The sequence below is a fragment of the Trichomycterus rosablanca genome, chromosome 4 (assembly GCF_030014385.1).
Source record: "Trichomycterus rosablanca isolate fTriRos1 chromosome 4, fTriRos1.hap1, whole genome shotgun sequence".
Taxonomy (NCBI): Eukaryota; Metazoa; Chordata; class Actinopteri; order Siluriformes; family Trichomycteridae; genus Trichomycterus; species Trichomycterus rosablanca.
The window spans coordinates 29768584-29784154 of NC_085991.1; the positions used below are offsets into that span (position 1 = coordinate 29768584).

At 36.1% G+C, this 15571-nt stretch overlaps 1 protein-coding gene across 3 annotated transcripts in view; it reads left to right on the plus strand.

The window, feature by feature from the left end:
* The window catches only part of ppargc1a (peroxisome proliferator-activated receptor gamma, coactivator 1 alpha), a 53849-nt gene extending 42164 nt beyond the window's left edge, over positions 1–11685 (plus strand). For all 3 annotated transcript variants that reach the window (XM_062994140.1, XM_062994138.1, XM_062994139.1), the window contains exons 10-13: positions 133–253; positions 3996–4117; positions 4419–4570; positions 9174–11685. In XM_062994140.1, the coding sequence (XP_062850210.1) occupies positions 133–253; positions 3996–4117; positions 4419–4570; positions 9174–9277 (499 nt within the window). In that variant the 3' untranslated portion in view covers positions 9278–11685. The remainder of the gene's footprint in view (positions 1–132; positions 254–3995; positions 4118–4418; positions 4571–9173) is intronic.
* The last annotated feature ends 3886 nt before the right edge of the window (positions 11686–15571 follow it).

Consider the following 15571-nt stretch of genomic DNA (forward strand, 5'->3'; position numbering starts at 1 on the left):
CTTCTTCACTTGGGAATAAAATGGAACTCAGTCTTATATGATATGGCCATTGACTGACCCTACTCAGGGGACCTAATGCTATAATATATAAGTGCATGATTGCACTGGTGACAATTTTCATTTTGCTCATAGGTACGACAGCTATGAAGAATACCAGCATGAGCAGCTGAAGAGGGAGGAGTACCAGCGGGACTATGAGAAACGGGAGGGTGAGAGGGCTGAACAGAGGGAGCGACAACGCAAAAGAGCAATAGTAAGTGAATACACCACAAATATTATTATTAATTCTACTACTATAGCAGAATCAGTAGTAGTGATGGAGCGTTTAATTTAAATGAGCAAACTATACACTGTTGCCCAGAAAGAATAAAGGAGATAGGCCTGAGGTGAAACCTAATGTTTGGTCTAATGTTCAGTGTAAGATATAATAAATTTTAATGGATATGCGACTACTAAATATATTTTTAAAAGAGGGTTATAAAGTACCCAGAACCTCACTTCCATTAGTTTAATTATTATTATATTATTATTATACAAATTAATTGACATCAAATTGTAAATGAGCACCCTAACCATTCTATGTGTATCTATTCTGATCCACTTTTCTAATTTGTGACTTTATTGCTGTACACAACTACAAAAACTGACAAATATGGGTTCACATATACAAAGCTAAACTTCACAACTCTTGATATCAAGAAACCGATGTGTCCAATCTGACGCCATTTATTCTTTAACTGACACATGTTTGACATGAGGATGAATCTTGTCGTAGGCACAATAGGTTTTCTGTTCTTTGGATTGAACACAATGACATTGACACCATGAAATATGATTAGGTAAGTTGGCACTGACCTTTAGATTTGAAATCGCCTCTCAAAGCATTGAGCCACCAAGCAGATTCACTTGTATGCTGCTCAAATGAATAACAACATGAACTCAGAAATTTCAACCAACTGTATTAATGTATTTATTTATTATTAATAGTATTTATTTATTAACATCATCACTGTACTGTTTCTTACATTTTCACATACATGAAGGCACTCTAGCTGTTTCACACCCACTTTACGTTACAAAAAGCCACAATTCTAAATCAAACAGATGCTTTTTCACATCACATGCTAAACGCCTAAAACAAGATATGCTTTTAAAACAACAGAACCCAAATCAAATATGAATTTTAAGTAGGTCTATTTAAAATACAATTCTATTAAAACAAAAGTTATTGTTCTTGTTTTTGGCCTTTGGTGTAAATACAAGACAAGTTTCCAACTAAGTCCTGCCCTTTACTGACAAATGCATTTGTCAGATAATGCACGCGTGACATGGTCTCATGGTTTGCCCTTTCCCCCCACTTTTGTGGCAGGGAGACAATTATGGGTAATTCAGGCCGAACTGTCAGAAGAGGTTTGGAAGGCCAGAGGATGTGAGAGCTTCATACGAATCACCAGCCTCGAGGTGTCATTTTTAAAACCTTGCTGCATTTATCAGCTGTCAGCAACTAAACCACCAATTCAGCAAACACTTTTGTCTACTGCATTAATGTGATGGCAGGGAGTTAAAGCTGGGAAAGGAACAGAAAAAGAAGCCTTATATTCTGGTTAATTTGTAATGTTGTTGTCTAATCAGAGGAAAGTGCAATGTCATGATTTGTGTATGCGTCATGTGTCAGGATGTACCATTAGTTTAGTGGCAGGCAATAGATTTACATGTGTGAATTACAGCAGGCCTTAGGAAATGACACGAAACAAATGTATTTGTATATTTTAATGCGCAAATAAGTAAGTGCATATATAAGTAACTTCTAGAATGAAAAATTACCCCAGGCTTCAACAGTCTTAAGATTAGCAAACAAAATTAAACAGCTCCAAATTAATATTTTCAGCTATTTTAAGCATTTCTGTTCCACATTGTAATATTGTCCCTTTTGGTTCATAAAACACTGGAACAAAATGATTCTGTTATGCCTTACCGTCACTGTAGTGTAGTAACTCCTTGTGCTCAGTTTTATGTTGTTCCTAGTCACCGACAATGTGGAAAGCTGGAGAGCATCTCTCTGTTAGGAAGTTAGAAGGAAATAAAACATAGATAACAGCTAGAATAATGATTAAATCTAAATATTATGTTTTTTAAACCATATAGTAACACATTGAATATGGAACACCAGTCGTATTTAAGGTATAATATTTGGAACACAGCCCTTTTACTAAACACAAGTGCACCTTGGTAGTTCACTCTGGGTTTTTCACATATCAAGCATGTTTTGAATGGACCATCTTTTTACCCACTAATCCATCTTTGCTCTGTAGTTTAAATTTTATGACAGTGGTAGCTTAGTGGCTGAGATAAAGAACAAGAAATTAGAAGGTTGTTGGATCAAGCCCCACCACTGCTAAGTTGCAACTGTTGGGCCCCTGAGCAAGGCCCTTTACACTAAATTGCTTGAATTGTATTTGGTTGAATTTGTAAGGCACTTGAGACAAAAGTGTCTGCTAAATGTCATACATATAATATATGATGGCAAAGTGCTTTAATATTTTTTGTAAATGCAGCACATTTTGGGTTGAGGGGCTTTGTGTGGATGATGTGTGTGCCTCTTTTCAGTAAAGGATCTCATAATGTGCAGTACCCTGTGATCACAGTTAAACTGCAAGCTACTCATGTAGAGTGAGCAGTTACCTTTTTTGGACTTTGAACAATAGCTCATGTCATGGGATTAACTCATAGGGGTGCAATCGGTTTAAACGCCTATATATATATATACAATATTATATTCATATAATTTATATTATAATTATTAGTATTATTGTACTAATAATTCTCTGCCTTCTGTGACTGTATGTGTGTACAAGTGGAAGCTCACCTACTTCTTGACAATAAATTACTACAAAACTTAATGGTGCAGGAAAATGCAGGATGAAAAATGCTAGTATAGTGTGGAACAAAATCTTGTACGTAGCAGATATCCAGGAATAAAAATCAGTCCTACACAAACATAGAACTTAAAAATCGAGTGAAAGTTGTTTAATGTTTAACAGGCATCACAATAGGCTGCTGTAACAGACTGGTAACCAGTAATAAAAAAAATCTCACTGTTTTCAACACATTGACACCAGACTAATGATGAGTCTCAATGTATTTTCATACAGCATTTGAGCCAATGAATTTAAAATTCACTTCATAAGGAGCCATAACAGCTAGAATAACAGAAAAAGGACATTTCTGATTACCTTTGATGTTTTGATGATACGTCTCTAGTCAGTCCTTACAGTTATGAACTGAAGAGTCTACCCATACTGGATATATACACCAACCAGGCATAACATTATGACCACTGACAGGTGAAGTGAATAACATTGATTATCTCTTCATCATGGCACCTGTTAGTGGGTGGGATATATTAGGCAGCAAGTGAACATTTTATCCTCAAAGTTGATGTGTTAGAAGCAGGAAAAATGTACAAGCGTAAGGATTTGAACGAGTTTGACAAGGGCCAAATTGTGATGGCTAGATGACTGGGTCAGAGCATCTCCGAAACTGCAGCTCTTGTGGGGTGTTCCCAGTGGTCAGTATGCAGTGGTCAGTATGTATCAAAAGTGGTCCAAGGAAGCAACAGTGGTAAACTGACGACAGGGTCATGGGCAGCCAAGGCTCAGTGATGCACGTGGGGAGCGAAGGCTGGCCTGTGTGGTCCGATCCAACAGTCGAGCTACTGTAGCTCAAATTGCTGAAGAAAATGCTGGTTCTGATAGAAAGGTGTCAGAATACACAGTGCATCACAGTTTGTTGCATATGAGGCAGCAAAAGGGGGACCAACACAATATTATGAAGGTGATCATAATGTTATGCCTGATCAGTGTGCGTAGGAATTTTAAAAAACTCTTAAAAAAGTGAGGCATTTAGTGAGGGTTAAAGGCAGAATGTCTACTGTGTATGTAGGAGAAATGCAGTACTCCTTTAATTCCCCTGTCTGTCCCTCTTTTTATGACCAGGAGGAGAGGCGGGTATTGTACGTTGGACGTCTCCGACCCGACAGCACACGCTCTGAGCTCAAGCGGCGCTTTGAAGTTTTTGGAGAGATCGAAGAATGTGCCATCAACTTGAGACATGACGGGTAAGGACTTCAGCAGGTTTTTAGGCACAAAAGGTCATTTTGCTTAGATGTTTTGCTTAGCCTGAAAATATTTTCATTACATATATTTCCCCACTGACAATCCATTTAAAAGATAAGCATAAATGTCTCTTAGTGCTAAATTTGAAAATGACTGTATTGCACAAAAATAGTCTAGCCTGAATACAAATAGGATAATTCTGCTTTGACCTTAAAAAAGCAAGATGCCATAGTTTATTGATCCTAATTTTGTATTTATATGCAGTAGTGCAGCAACGCAACTTTATTTTCTTCCCCAATACAGGGACAATTTTGGCTTTATCACCTACCGCTACACCTGTGACGCCTTTGCTGCCCTTGAGAACGGACACACCTTGCGCAGACCAAATGAGCCTCAGTTTGAGCTCTGCTTTGGTGGACAAAAGCAGTTCAGCAAATCCAATTACACAGACTTGGGTAAGTATGCCTGCTCTGCTTGGCTCGGGTCATACATAAGTACCTGAACTCACAATGGACTGAAAGGGCTGCCTTTCAATGCGGGACAGAATAGCTCGGAAGCAAAAGACTTGAGTGATGTCTTCACATCAGAGAATGCTTTTGCTGGATTCGCTCATGGCCTGTATTTTTCTCTGAGGGATTGAAAAGGATATATTGAGTTCAGCAAGCACTCTGTTTTCAAACACGAATTGAACCACCGCTCTGTATTACTTCAGTATAGTTGTATTTCAAAGACTGAAATAGGTACACAGTTAGCATTTTGACAGCAGCAAAGTAGTGATTGCACTTAAGTACTCAGGCCCTGATTTAGTAAGGATAATTGCACTCTCAAGTCTCAAAAGGAGCAGGCCTTTATTCAGCCAGTAGGGATAAGATCTTGGTATAAATGCTGTAGAATAATAATTTAAAACAGCTATGAAATCAGGACTTGCATTGTGCTTTTTTTTTTTTTAAATCAATAGAATTAGTCAGTCTAAAACATGTCTTTTAATTTTCGCTACACCATGGGATGTAAATAAATTTTTTTATTAACACCACCCTGTATTTTCTACCCTATTTTGTTAAGATACAACGGATCATTTCAGTCAATCAGCTTGCTCATGGTGTTATTATGTTTGCACACATAAACTCAATAAATCATCAGTTCAGTGTAAAATTAGCGTAGTAGTAATTAGTGCCTTTTAATGTGTCTAATATTTTGCATACATTCATTGCGTGTGCACATATTTCAAGCTTTAACTCAAAGAAAGCAAAGAAAGGCAAGGTCAAGTCCCATCAGCTTTCCGTTTTCAAGCGGATGTCTGTCTTCTGCCAGCTACTGGGATGCTCAACTAAAGCAGGATCAGGATGACACTAAGCTGCATGTACAGGAAGTGAGGGAATTAGGGGTGAGAAAGGAAGGGGGGAAAGTGAAATAGAGATGAGGATGATTGTGACTTGGAAGGTCTGATTTAATCAGCTGTATACCTATCGCTATAGATTTTGCCCAACCATTTGCTGTCTTTTTGCGTGTCTCGCCCCTTCTCTTTTTACCCTGTTTCCAGTAAAAATGCAGTTTTACTTGAGTTGTGTCTCCACTCCCCTTTCATATGTAGACTACACCCTAACAAAATCTCTCTACCACTTAGACTACATAATTCAGTCAGTTGTGATCTTGTGATTATAGGGTGGTTACATTACGTGATCGATCACATGAGGCTGACACACTAGACAATGCATTTATAAAATAGTAATAAAAAACCATAAATAACAGATTGTATTGGAAAGTGAGGAAAGCAAGAATCTTCCTTTGGAAGCAATGTCTACAAGAGCAATAGCTGTGAATTACCAGCAAGCACATTTTATATTACGTAGCATTAAATATTTTCTTTGTCTGAAAGATCACAGTAAGGCACATACAGAATGAGGAAGAGAAGCTGCTCTTCAAGTAAAGAGTCAAGAGAGGCTTTATTGTCATTTCAGCTATATACAAGTACATATTGAAACGAAACAACGTTCTTCCAGGACCAGGGTGCAACATAGAACAAAAAGTGCAAGATAGACAACAGTACAATAAATATAAAAAAGGCCTAAAATAAATACAAAACGACATTTCTAATCTAAAAAGTAATTAAGGGAGACACGACTAGAGACAAGTGTTGGTCAGTACATGGTACTGAGTAAATGGTACATGAGGTAGAAAAGCATATTCTGATATACAGTTAGCAGCGTAGGGTTTAAGAGATAAAAGAATAATATATTGCAAATTGCAATATTGTGCAAAGATGCAAGTAATACAGTCACAGATCAGCTCTTACCTGAGCTGAAGGGCTGTATCCCAAACACAGTATCTACAAAGTAATAGCAAATTGTATGTCAAAATAATGACTACTTTATTCGACATCCAGTGTAGTTTACAAAACTCTAAGTCTAAGTATTTTGTAATCAATCTTCACGTCTGGTGATTATAGCTGGGATATTAAAACAGTCCCAGGGAGGTCATACCAAGTACCAATACTGATACTTTCAAACATGCTGGAATCTTTGTGACTAAAATGTTTGGGCTAAATCATGATGGGTAATTTCAGTCACTGATCTAAGCACATGTTGAAAATAACTAAGCCAAAAATTACACCTTTAGTGTGTTAGTTTTTTTTTTAAAGTCAGGAATAAAGAGCCTGGATTGTACTATGTGATCTTGGATGTGTGCACCATGTGCTATATTCAGTCCATTTAATTACATAATCCAGGTTCTTCACAAACCATCCTAGGTTTGTTGTAATTGTGTAATTTAAAGTTTAAGTCGTCTCCCAGATAAAATGAGCTATCTGTATTTTTAGAGCCAAAAAAAGAAAAGACAAATTGGGGCAACCTTAAACATAGCAGCAATGTGAAAATGCTAGTCATTATAAGCACAAGCAAGCTCATTTGCTTCTGTAATAATGAAAAAAATCGAGGATTTGGTGGTGACTTTAATAGGTAGTCGATTTTCCACTTCACATTTATTTCCAGCAAAATGTAAGTTCAGGGATGCGCAATGGAAAGGGACATTGGTAGCATTTGTCTTTGTGTCAGCGATGGCTGCGCAGGTCAATGGGAAGGAACAAGTGCACTTACCTTTAAATAATGGGAACATTACCGTTTATTTTAACGGCTCTAGGAAAGGCCAAAGATATTTACATGGTGGGTGTAGTTCGTCCTCCGGAGCTAAGTAAAAATCGTATTTGTTGACGGAAGGATTATGTTGCTTGGTTCCAAAAATCTAATATTTCATGTTGACTTTGGCGGTAAGGGGAGGGAAGGAAAGTGTATTGAATAATCCTTTCAATCTTTTCTTGTCTTCACCTTTTCCAAGACACTGTCCATTAGTTCTAAGTAGAGCGTGCAGGCATTTTTTATCCTTCAAGGTGCATGGCATGACACAATCCTCCCCTTAGCCATGGTATTAGATCATGACTGGCATCTCCTGCCTGCCATGGTCATTCCCATTTCTCACCCACCTCAACTATGCTGCTGAGCATTTGGAGATGGTATTCGTGAAGCTGCCTGCCATCAGAGATAAGACAGCCATATTTATTATCAAAGCTACAAATCATAACAAATGCCTTAGTCTGAATGTTTTTGCTGCTGCTTTTCATGGGGGGATTTCTTATTTGTTTATATAATAAAGCTTTTTTGTAAATTGAATTACTTAAAAGCATGGTTGAGTATGTGTGCTGTGTGCAACATAAGATAACATCATGAGCAAAGGAGGAAAGGAGGCTGATTAAACACAGTGTCTGAGAGTGCATTTTGGAAATAGTTTGTAACTAGTTTACATAAATTGGAATGTTTTGGAATTGGAATGATTACTTTCCAGTAGCAAGGTGGTATTGTCACTGCCTTGTAAATCACATAGCTTATTATTGTACTTCTTTATTAAATAAGTAGTGGAGTAGTGTGCTACAATCCAGTGCTTTTGTGTCTAGGAAAAATTCTTAACATTTTCTGTTTTAGGAGAATTGAGCTTAATAAAATATAGAAAAATCCTTTAAATTAATTCTTACATTAAAAAAAAAGTTAATTAAATGTAGTTGAATTATTTAAAATGTTATTAAATAAATTATGTTCTCTTTATTTTAAACAAAAGACAATGCTGAGGGTTGCAGTAAATAAATCTATACTATATGAGATGTCTATTTCACTTTATTTGGCAGTTATTTAAAAGTGGTATATGTACCAGTGTGTGGAAAAATATATGGTTTTGGGTTGCAGGCCTTTTTTTCCTCTTTCTCACACTAGAAATGTACAATTTACAATATATGACTAAACATTAGGACCATGCGCCTAGAATGCTGTTAACACAGCTGTGACCTGCTGAGACCTGGACTCCACAAGACATCTAAAGGTCTTTTGTGGTATCTGATACCAGGACATTACCAGCAGGTCCTTCAACTTCTGTACATTTTAAGGTGGATAGTCTATTCCCTGGATCCACATATGCACACATTTTGGCCACCCAACAATCTGTCAGTGGTTCATGGCTCGATCCTTCTCAGATTATTATTGGTGGGCCCTGACCACAGCTTCCTGTAAGCACCACTTGAACCCAGTGGTCTGACCATAACAATTTGAGCCTTTGAAAAATCACTCAGGTCTGCTTCAGTCAACACATGTTTAAGTACTACTATGAACAATGTACTATGAACAACTACCATCAGCCTAACATTTAATATATCCCATGATTGTGATAAAATAGGCATTGCCATGTAAAATTTTGGTAGGTAATTTAAGATGATTACCAGAATATATATAATAAAGAACCATGCTAAGATTCTTGTGACTTAATTAGAAATTCAGTAAAGGCCCTACTGATTTTATACTGGAGTATGCTGTTCAGATAAGCACCTGAATAATCAGATTACCACAGGATTTATTTGATTTGGCATTATCCTTTGGAAGTCCTTGTTTAAACGTCCTTGTTCACACTTCCTCCAAAAAGAAACGTTCAAACTGAAAATAGGTGTAGCAGGTTGTTTAAAATATTTAGGATTGCATGTTTAACCCCAATGTTAAATCTTTCTCTATTTTCTGCTATCTTTAGACTCTCATTCTGAAGACTTTGACCCGACCTCAACTAAAAGCAAATATGACTCAATGGATTTTGACAGCTTGTTGCGTGAGGCCCAGTGTAGCCTGAGAAGGTAACGAGCTCCACTGTACCTGCTGACTGCAAACAGAGGGATTTGTGATACCTCACTGCTGTTTTGCTCCTCTGAATTGAGACTCCTGCAAGTTTTACACTTAAGCTAAAGAGGGAAAATGCATCAATACATGTATATACCGAAAGATATATGTGTATATCTAAAGCAAAGTTTACATGAACATAGCTGCTGCAAAGACTGTACCTGTGGGGATCGCCAGTACCCTTAGTGGAGTGCACAGATGTGCGTGTGCTGTGCTGCTGTATACAAAAATGATCTCTACGTGATTTCTCTTTATGCACTGCTCCAATCTCAGCGCTTTAAAGCGTGAAAAAAGTGCAGCCTGTTCAGTCGGGTTTATTGATTTTTACTTTTTTGCCTTTTTTATTTAACCTGTCATTGGATGTGGTGTTACATTGTTGTTTGAAAAAAGAGTATGGGATTAGTATATATATATATATATATATTAATAATATTCTCTACATTTGGGGAAAATAATGTAGTCAGATATTTACAGATATGAAATGGAATATTTTTATTTTGTGTACATATCAAGGCAAAGTTCTTTATTTGTTACAGCTATGCACTGTAAAATTCAGCCTTTATGAAACGGGATTTTCCTAATTGAGAATGTCGATCTGTAGTCATTTCAGTGATGCATAACCAACACGACGGGGGTTATGCGACATGATATGATTGTAAAAATGTCTGTGGAGATTGGGTGCTCTTGGGAGGAGCATGTGAGCAGATTTTTCTAAAGGACTTTTGTTTTAAAATGTCAATAGTGGTGTATAGTTTCATCTTTATGCTTCCTCAGTGTTTTCACCTGACCTGTGTATGATACATTATAATATTTTTATGTCCATGTCTGTGTAAACCAATGAGATTTTTTTTCTGAAGGAAACAATAGCTTTTAATGAATTTCATTGTGCACACAAATAATTTTTATTATTGCTTTTTTGATAATTCACTTTTATTAATATATGATTGCTCTTTTTGAAACAGAAAAACTCATCTTTACATGATGAAAATTTATTTATTTCAGTATTTTGATCAAAATATTTATGGTTGCCATCTATTATGATGCACCTTAGGAATGACTATTTATATTGTTATATGATTTATTTATCATTCATTAGGAAAAATGCATAAGTTCAGCAAAAATCAGTTCTTATGAACATTGAACTTTTCTGCTTCATATTTTCAACCATTTCAGAGTCTCACCCCCATTTATTTTCTAAAGCACATAAAGCAATAAACTAATTTTGCAGGAATTTTATCATACCACATCAAATCTGTCTCATTGCTCCTCACTTGCTTGGTTATCAAAGCCAAACTAAAGTTTACAGTTTCTTTCCAAATTTTTTACAAATATTTACTTGATGTAAAAACAAAATATGTAATGTAAACCTTCACAATATTCATAATAATTATAAAAACATAGTAATAATACTTATAAAAAGATTTAAAATAAAAAAGCAATAAATTATTTTTCTGACTTGTCTTTTAGGTCATGCTGTTGTAGTTTTTAATCGTATTGGTACCAAGACTCTGTCTAAATATGTGGAATTCATTCCATCACACCACACATGACTATGTACTGTACTTGACAGTTAGTATATATTTAAAGGTTCTTTAAATAACTGAAAAAAATCTTACTTCTGACATATGGGTAAACCTTTCCACTACGGTGCCACTAGTCTGTTCCAATTAAATCTACACCTGCTTTTTGAAAAAATATTAAAAGTTTTAAATGCCTTTTTATTGTCACTAAAGGTAACCTTTATTTAATGTCAATTCTTTTTAAAGAAGCCCAACATCTTTTGTATCTTAACAGATCACATAGCCCATTTTCTGAAGTGTGACTGTGTAGATGAGACTGCATCTACAAAAAGAGGCAATATCAGAGGGGTAAAAATTAAAGCCCTTCTTCATTCTGTCTGTAGTGTTTTCTATCTGTATCTGTACAGAGCTTTGGTAATGGTGTCATGTCCCACTGGATATGTGGCTTTAATCATTGTGATATTGATAACAAAAATGCTTTGTAAATGGCAGAAATAGCAATATATTAAAATCCCCATTTTTTGACTGTGGCAGAGTTTTTACCAATGTGAACTACTGAGGGATTTCCCACTGCTGTAGAAAATTGTGGACACTTATGCTGATTTTGAAAGACAAGCTGTGTTTGTGTGTATATATGAAGGCAAGTGTATGTGAGTGGTCATAATGATTATAATATTGGAGGGGAGGGTTGGTTGTTACCTTTATTTTTTTCCCCTATTCATGTTGCCTTCTGCTGAGTCTTTACTGATGCCTTCATGGTTTTGCCTATTGTACTATTTTGTGAATTTAATTTTTTATGTGCAATTCCCATCAGTCTCACCATGCCAATAAAGGGAAACTTGTTTCTTCCATGTTTTTCTTTGGTCCTTTTTTGAGTATTTGAGTGCAATGTGTGTGTGTGTGTGTGTTTGACAGTTGCAAAAATGTTTGTAAAACCTCATATAAACTAAACATTTGTCTAAAAATAATAACACATATACAGTTGTACTTTTCATGTCTGTATGAAACACAGTTATTACCAGTTGTAATGATCAGACATCTCCATACGTTCTGCTATAAAATGTATAAAAAATTTCACTTTAAATACATTTTGCAAGCTCTTCAGGCCTTCAGGTAGCAAAGAAATCTGGCACCATGATTTCAGATTCTTCACCATACTTCATAGTTGGATGAGGTTTTACCCCTCAATAAAGGCATTTTGTATCTCCGCTAAAAACGTCAATCTTTGTTTCATCCACCCACAGAAATACTGAGAAACATCCAGTTTGTCTTCAGTAAATTTCAGCTGTGCATTATTTTTTCTAACGTGTCCATCCACAAACACCATAAAAGTAACTTTTTAAAGGAACATTCCTTACAACACATTGTCCAACCTTGACATTTTTGACGTTCAATTTTTTTCAGTAATCTAGTCGTATTCAATCACCCTAAATGCAGTACGCTTCCCCTCTACCGATGCTAACCTCCACTGCTGACTGAGGAGCGCCGAATCTGACACACGCCCCTCAGACAAGTGTGCAGTACCGACCGCATCTTTTCACCTGCACGAGGTGCGTTCATATGCGGATCAGCTTTGTGTACGGAGAGCCACACCCTGATCAACGTGTTATTCCTCGCAGGCACCATCAATCAGCCAATAGAGGCCGTAATTGCATCAGTTATGAGGAATCCCTGTCTGGCTCCCACCCTGCATGAAGATCAGCCAATCGCTATTTATGTAGGCGCCCAGCCGGATGGTAGAGCTGAGATTTGAAACGACATGTAAGGCTAGCATGTTTTACCACTGCGCTACCTTAGCGCCACCTCGACATTCTTGACATCATTATTTATGTTTGCTGACATTTGGAATACCACAGTGACAAGGGCAGAAATACACCTGCCTAAACATAAGTGCAACACAACAGACACATGGCTATTTTTAGATACATTTTCCAGTTTGTGGCTGATGCACAGATTTGTTTTATGAAAACCATTTAAAAAAGTGTCTGTTATTAATTCATATACAAATCCAGGTAATTCCAAAAAGCTTGCACACATTTTTTGCAACTGTATTCCATTTTAATAATAATACAACTGTATGTGTATTATTAATTTAGGTAGAATTTATTTTTCTATTATTACATAATAATAATCTGAGTATTTCATATAAAAATCAAGGTTATTCCAAAAAGTTTACACACATTTCTCGCAACTGTATGCCATTGTTAATAATAATGAAACTATATGTGTATTATTAAATTATAGAATGTATTTGTTTAATCTTACAACTCAACATAATAATAATCTGAATAATTCACATAAAAATCAAGGTAATCCAAAAAGGTTACGGACATTTTTGCAACTGTATGCCATTGTTAAAATCTCCTCTATAAATTACCTCTATGAGCCACAAAATGTGCATTTAAGGATGACTCACTTGCAGTGGCAGTTATTTTAAGCTTAGATTAATATTTTGTTAACTGCAAAAACAAATGAAATGAAATGCAAATGAAAGATAATCTTACAGCATCTACTTTGTAAAAAAAAAAAAAAAGCAGTTTTCACATTTCATTTGGATGTCTGTATCGAATAGCATATCTGACTGGTTGACATATAGTAGGTCCACCATGCTATTATAATTCAACCTGTCAGCGAATCTTCCACCGACAGTAAATAACCTTTTCTCTGCTTTGTGAAAGTAGACATTAAATTTTAAAACAGATGATCCAATAGTATTTTTCCATTAAAAATATGGTTTAGCCCAAGAGAAAAGAGCAGTTTCTTTCATATTGGCAGGGCAACCTTGCACATGCAGGAGGTCTACCTTAGCATGCCCTTTACATATATTGGAAATAGAAACTGAAGAACTTCACTTTCATGTGATCTTGCTGGCAGATAATGGGACTAACAGTATTAGATTTTTATTCCACCCATAGCAAACAGTTGGTAGTTTGTCATGCTGAATTTATCTGAGCTCCTTAAAAATCATAAACCTGAGGCATGGATTCTATTACAACAGGATAACAAAATGAAGGAATTAAAATGAATATCAATAAGCTAGTTTGGCAGTATTAAAAAAAACTAGTGTTATAAAGGATATACATGCATCACCAAGGTTTATTCTGTTTTAATAGCAATTGAAGAGGTCTATGTTTCTACATTTCAGAACTATTTGCTGTAGCATTAGTTTATACATTGTTCTCATAGTACAAACTGGTTTTATATTGCTAATTGATATTTCATAAGCTGTCTGAAGATTATTATTTGGTCAGAAAATAGCATTTTTAATGGTTGCTCCAAAGTTTATTTTTGGGTGAAGTTTTAGAGATGTTTGCCCATCATCTAATACATCCTAATAGTAATTTTATTTATTTATTTATTTTATGCATTTTCCTCCTTTTTCTCCCGATTTTTTTAGCGCATCCAATTTTTACCCAGTTGCGTTATGCTTTCTCTCTACTGGTGCTGACCCCCACCCCGACTGAGAAGAGCGAACTGACACACGCCCCCTCCGACACATGTGCAGTACCGACTGCATCTTTTCACCTGCACGAAACAAGTTCATATGTGGAGCTTTGTGTACAGAGAGCCACACCCTGATCGCATTATCCCTCAACTCTGTGCAGGCGCCATCAATCAGCCAGTTAAGGCCTTAAATGCATCAGTTATGTGGAGTCCCTGGTTCGACTTCCCACCCTATATGAACAACAGCCAATCGTTGTTCATGTAGGCGCCCAGCCTGCTGGATGGCAGAGCTGAGATTCGAAACGTTCGAAATGTCAGCTCTGGTGTGCTAGCATGTTTTACTGCTGTGACACCACTACATTTCTACATTTCAGAACTATTTGCTCTAGCATTGTGTTAATACATGTTTTCTCGCAGTACAAACTGGTTTTATATTGCTAATTGATATTTCATTAGCTGTCTGAAAATTGGCTGCTCCAAAATTCACTTTTGAAGTTCATTTTTGGGTGAAGTTTGTCCATCATCTAATACATTCACATAATAGTTCTTTAATTTCTGGTAGTTTCTGGGATATCTTATTCCACCAATTTGTATTTTCCAGTAAAATTTAATAATAATTAATTAATAGTCTACGTTTTACATCACCAATATTTAGAAAGAACAGCTGCAAAATATGTAATATGGCCAACAATGTTCTGACACACCTATTACCCAAAACTATGTGCACAAACATGTACATCATTATGTAGTCCCAGCAAACACAACTTAAATGGATAACCACTGTACCTTTTTACCAAACTCTTCATTTAGCAAAAGGTAGCCGACCACAGTTCTCCAGACATCCAGCAAACTCTGATTCTGCTGATTGTTAAGGGTGAGTACAGAGTACAGAGAATGCATTATCTCTGTTAAGGTGTTAAACCAATGTTTGACATTAATTTTAGGCTTGAATGCATCAGAAATACTTTGCAACTCAATCTATAAAGCTTTCAATAAACAGTGCTGACACCGCTTCCAATAGCAGTTTAAATATTGGTAGTGTTGCACTTAAGAAGAAATAATTTATTTTAACAGTGTTCTGTAATCACTTAGGAAAACACCGGAACTGACACCAATTCTTATAATTTTAAAAGTGGATTTTTCTGTTCTTGCTTGATATAACACTTGAGCTGCACAAAGGTATTGCACTTCATATAGCATCCCACATCAATATGAGTCATGAACTATCTTATTACAAAACCCCACTGTTGTAATGCATGTATTTCGGCAAAACAATTCTATGAAGAAAAAA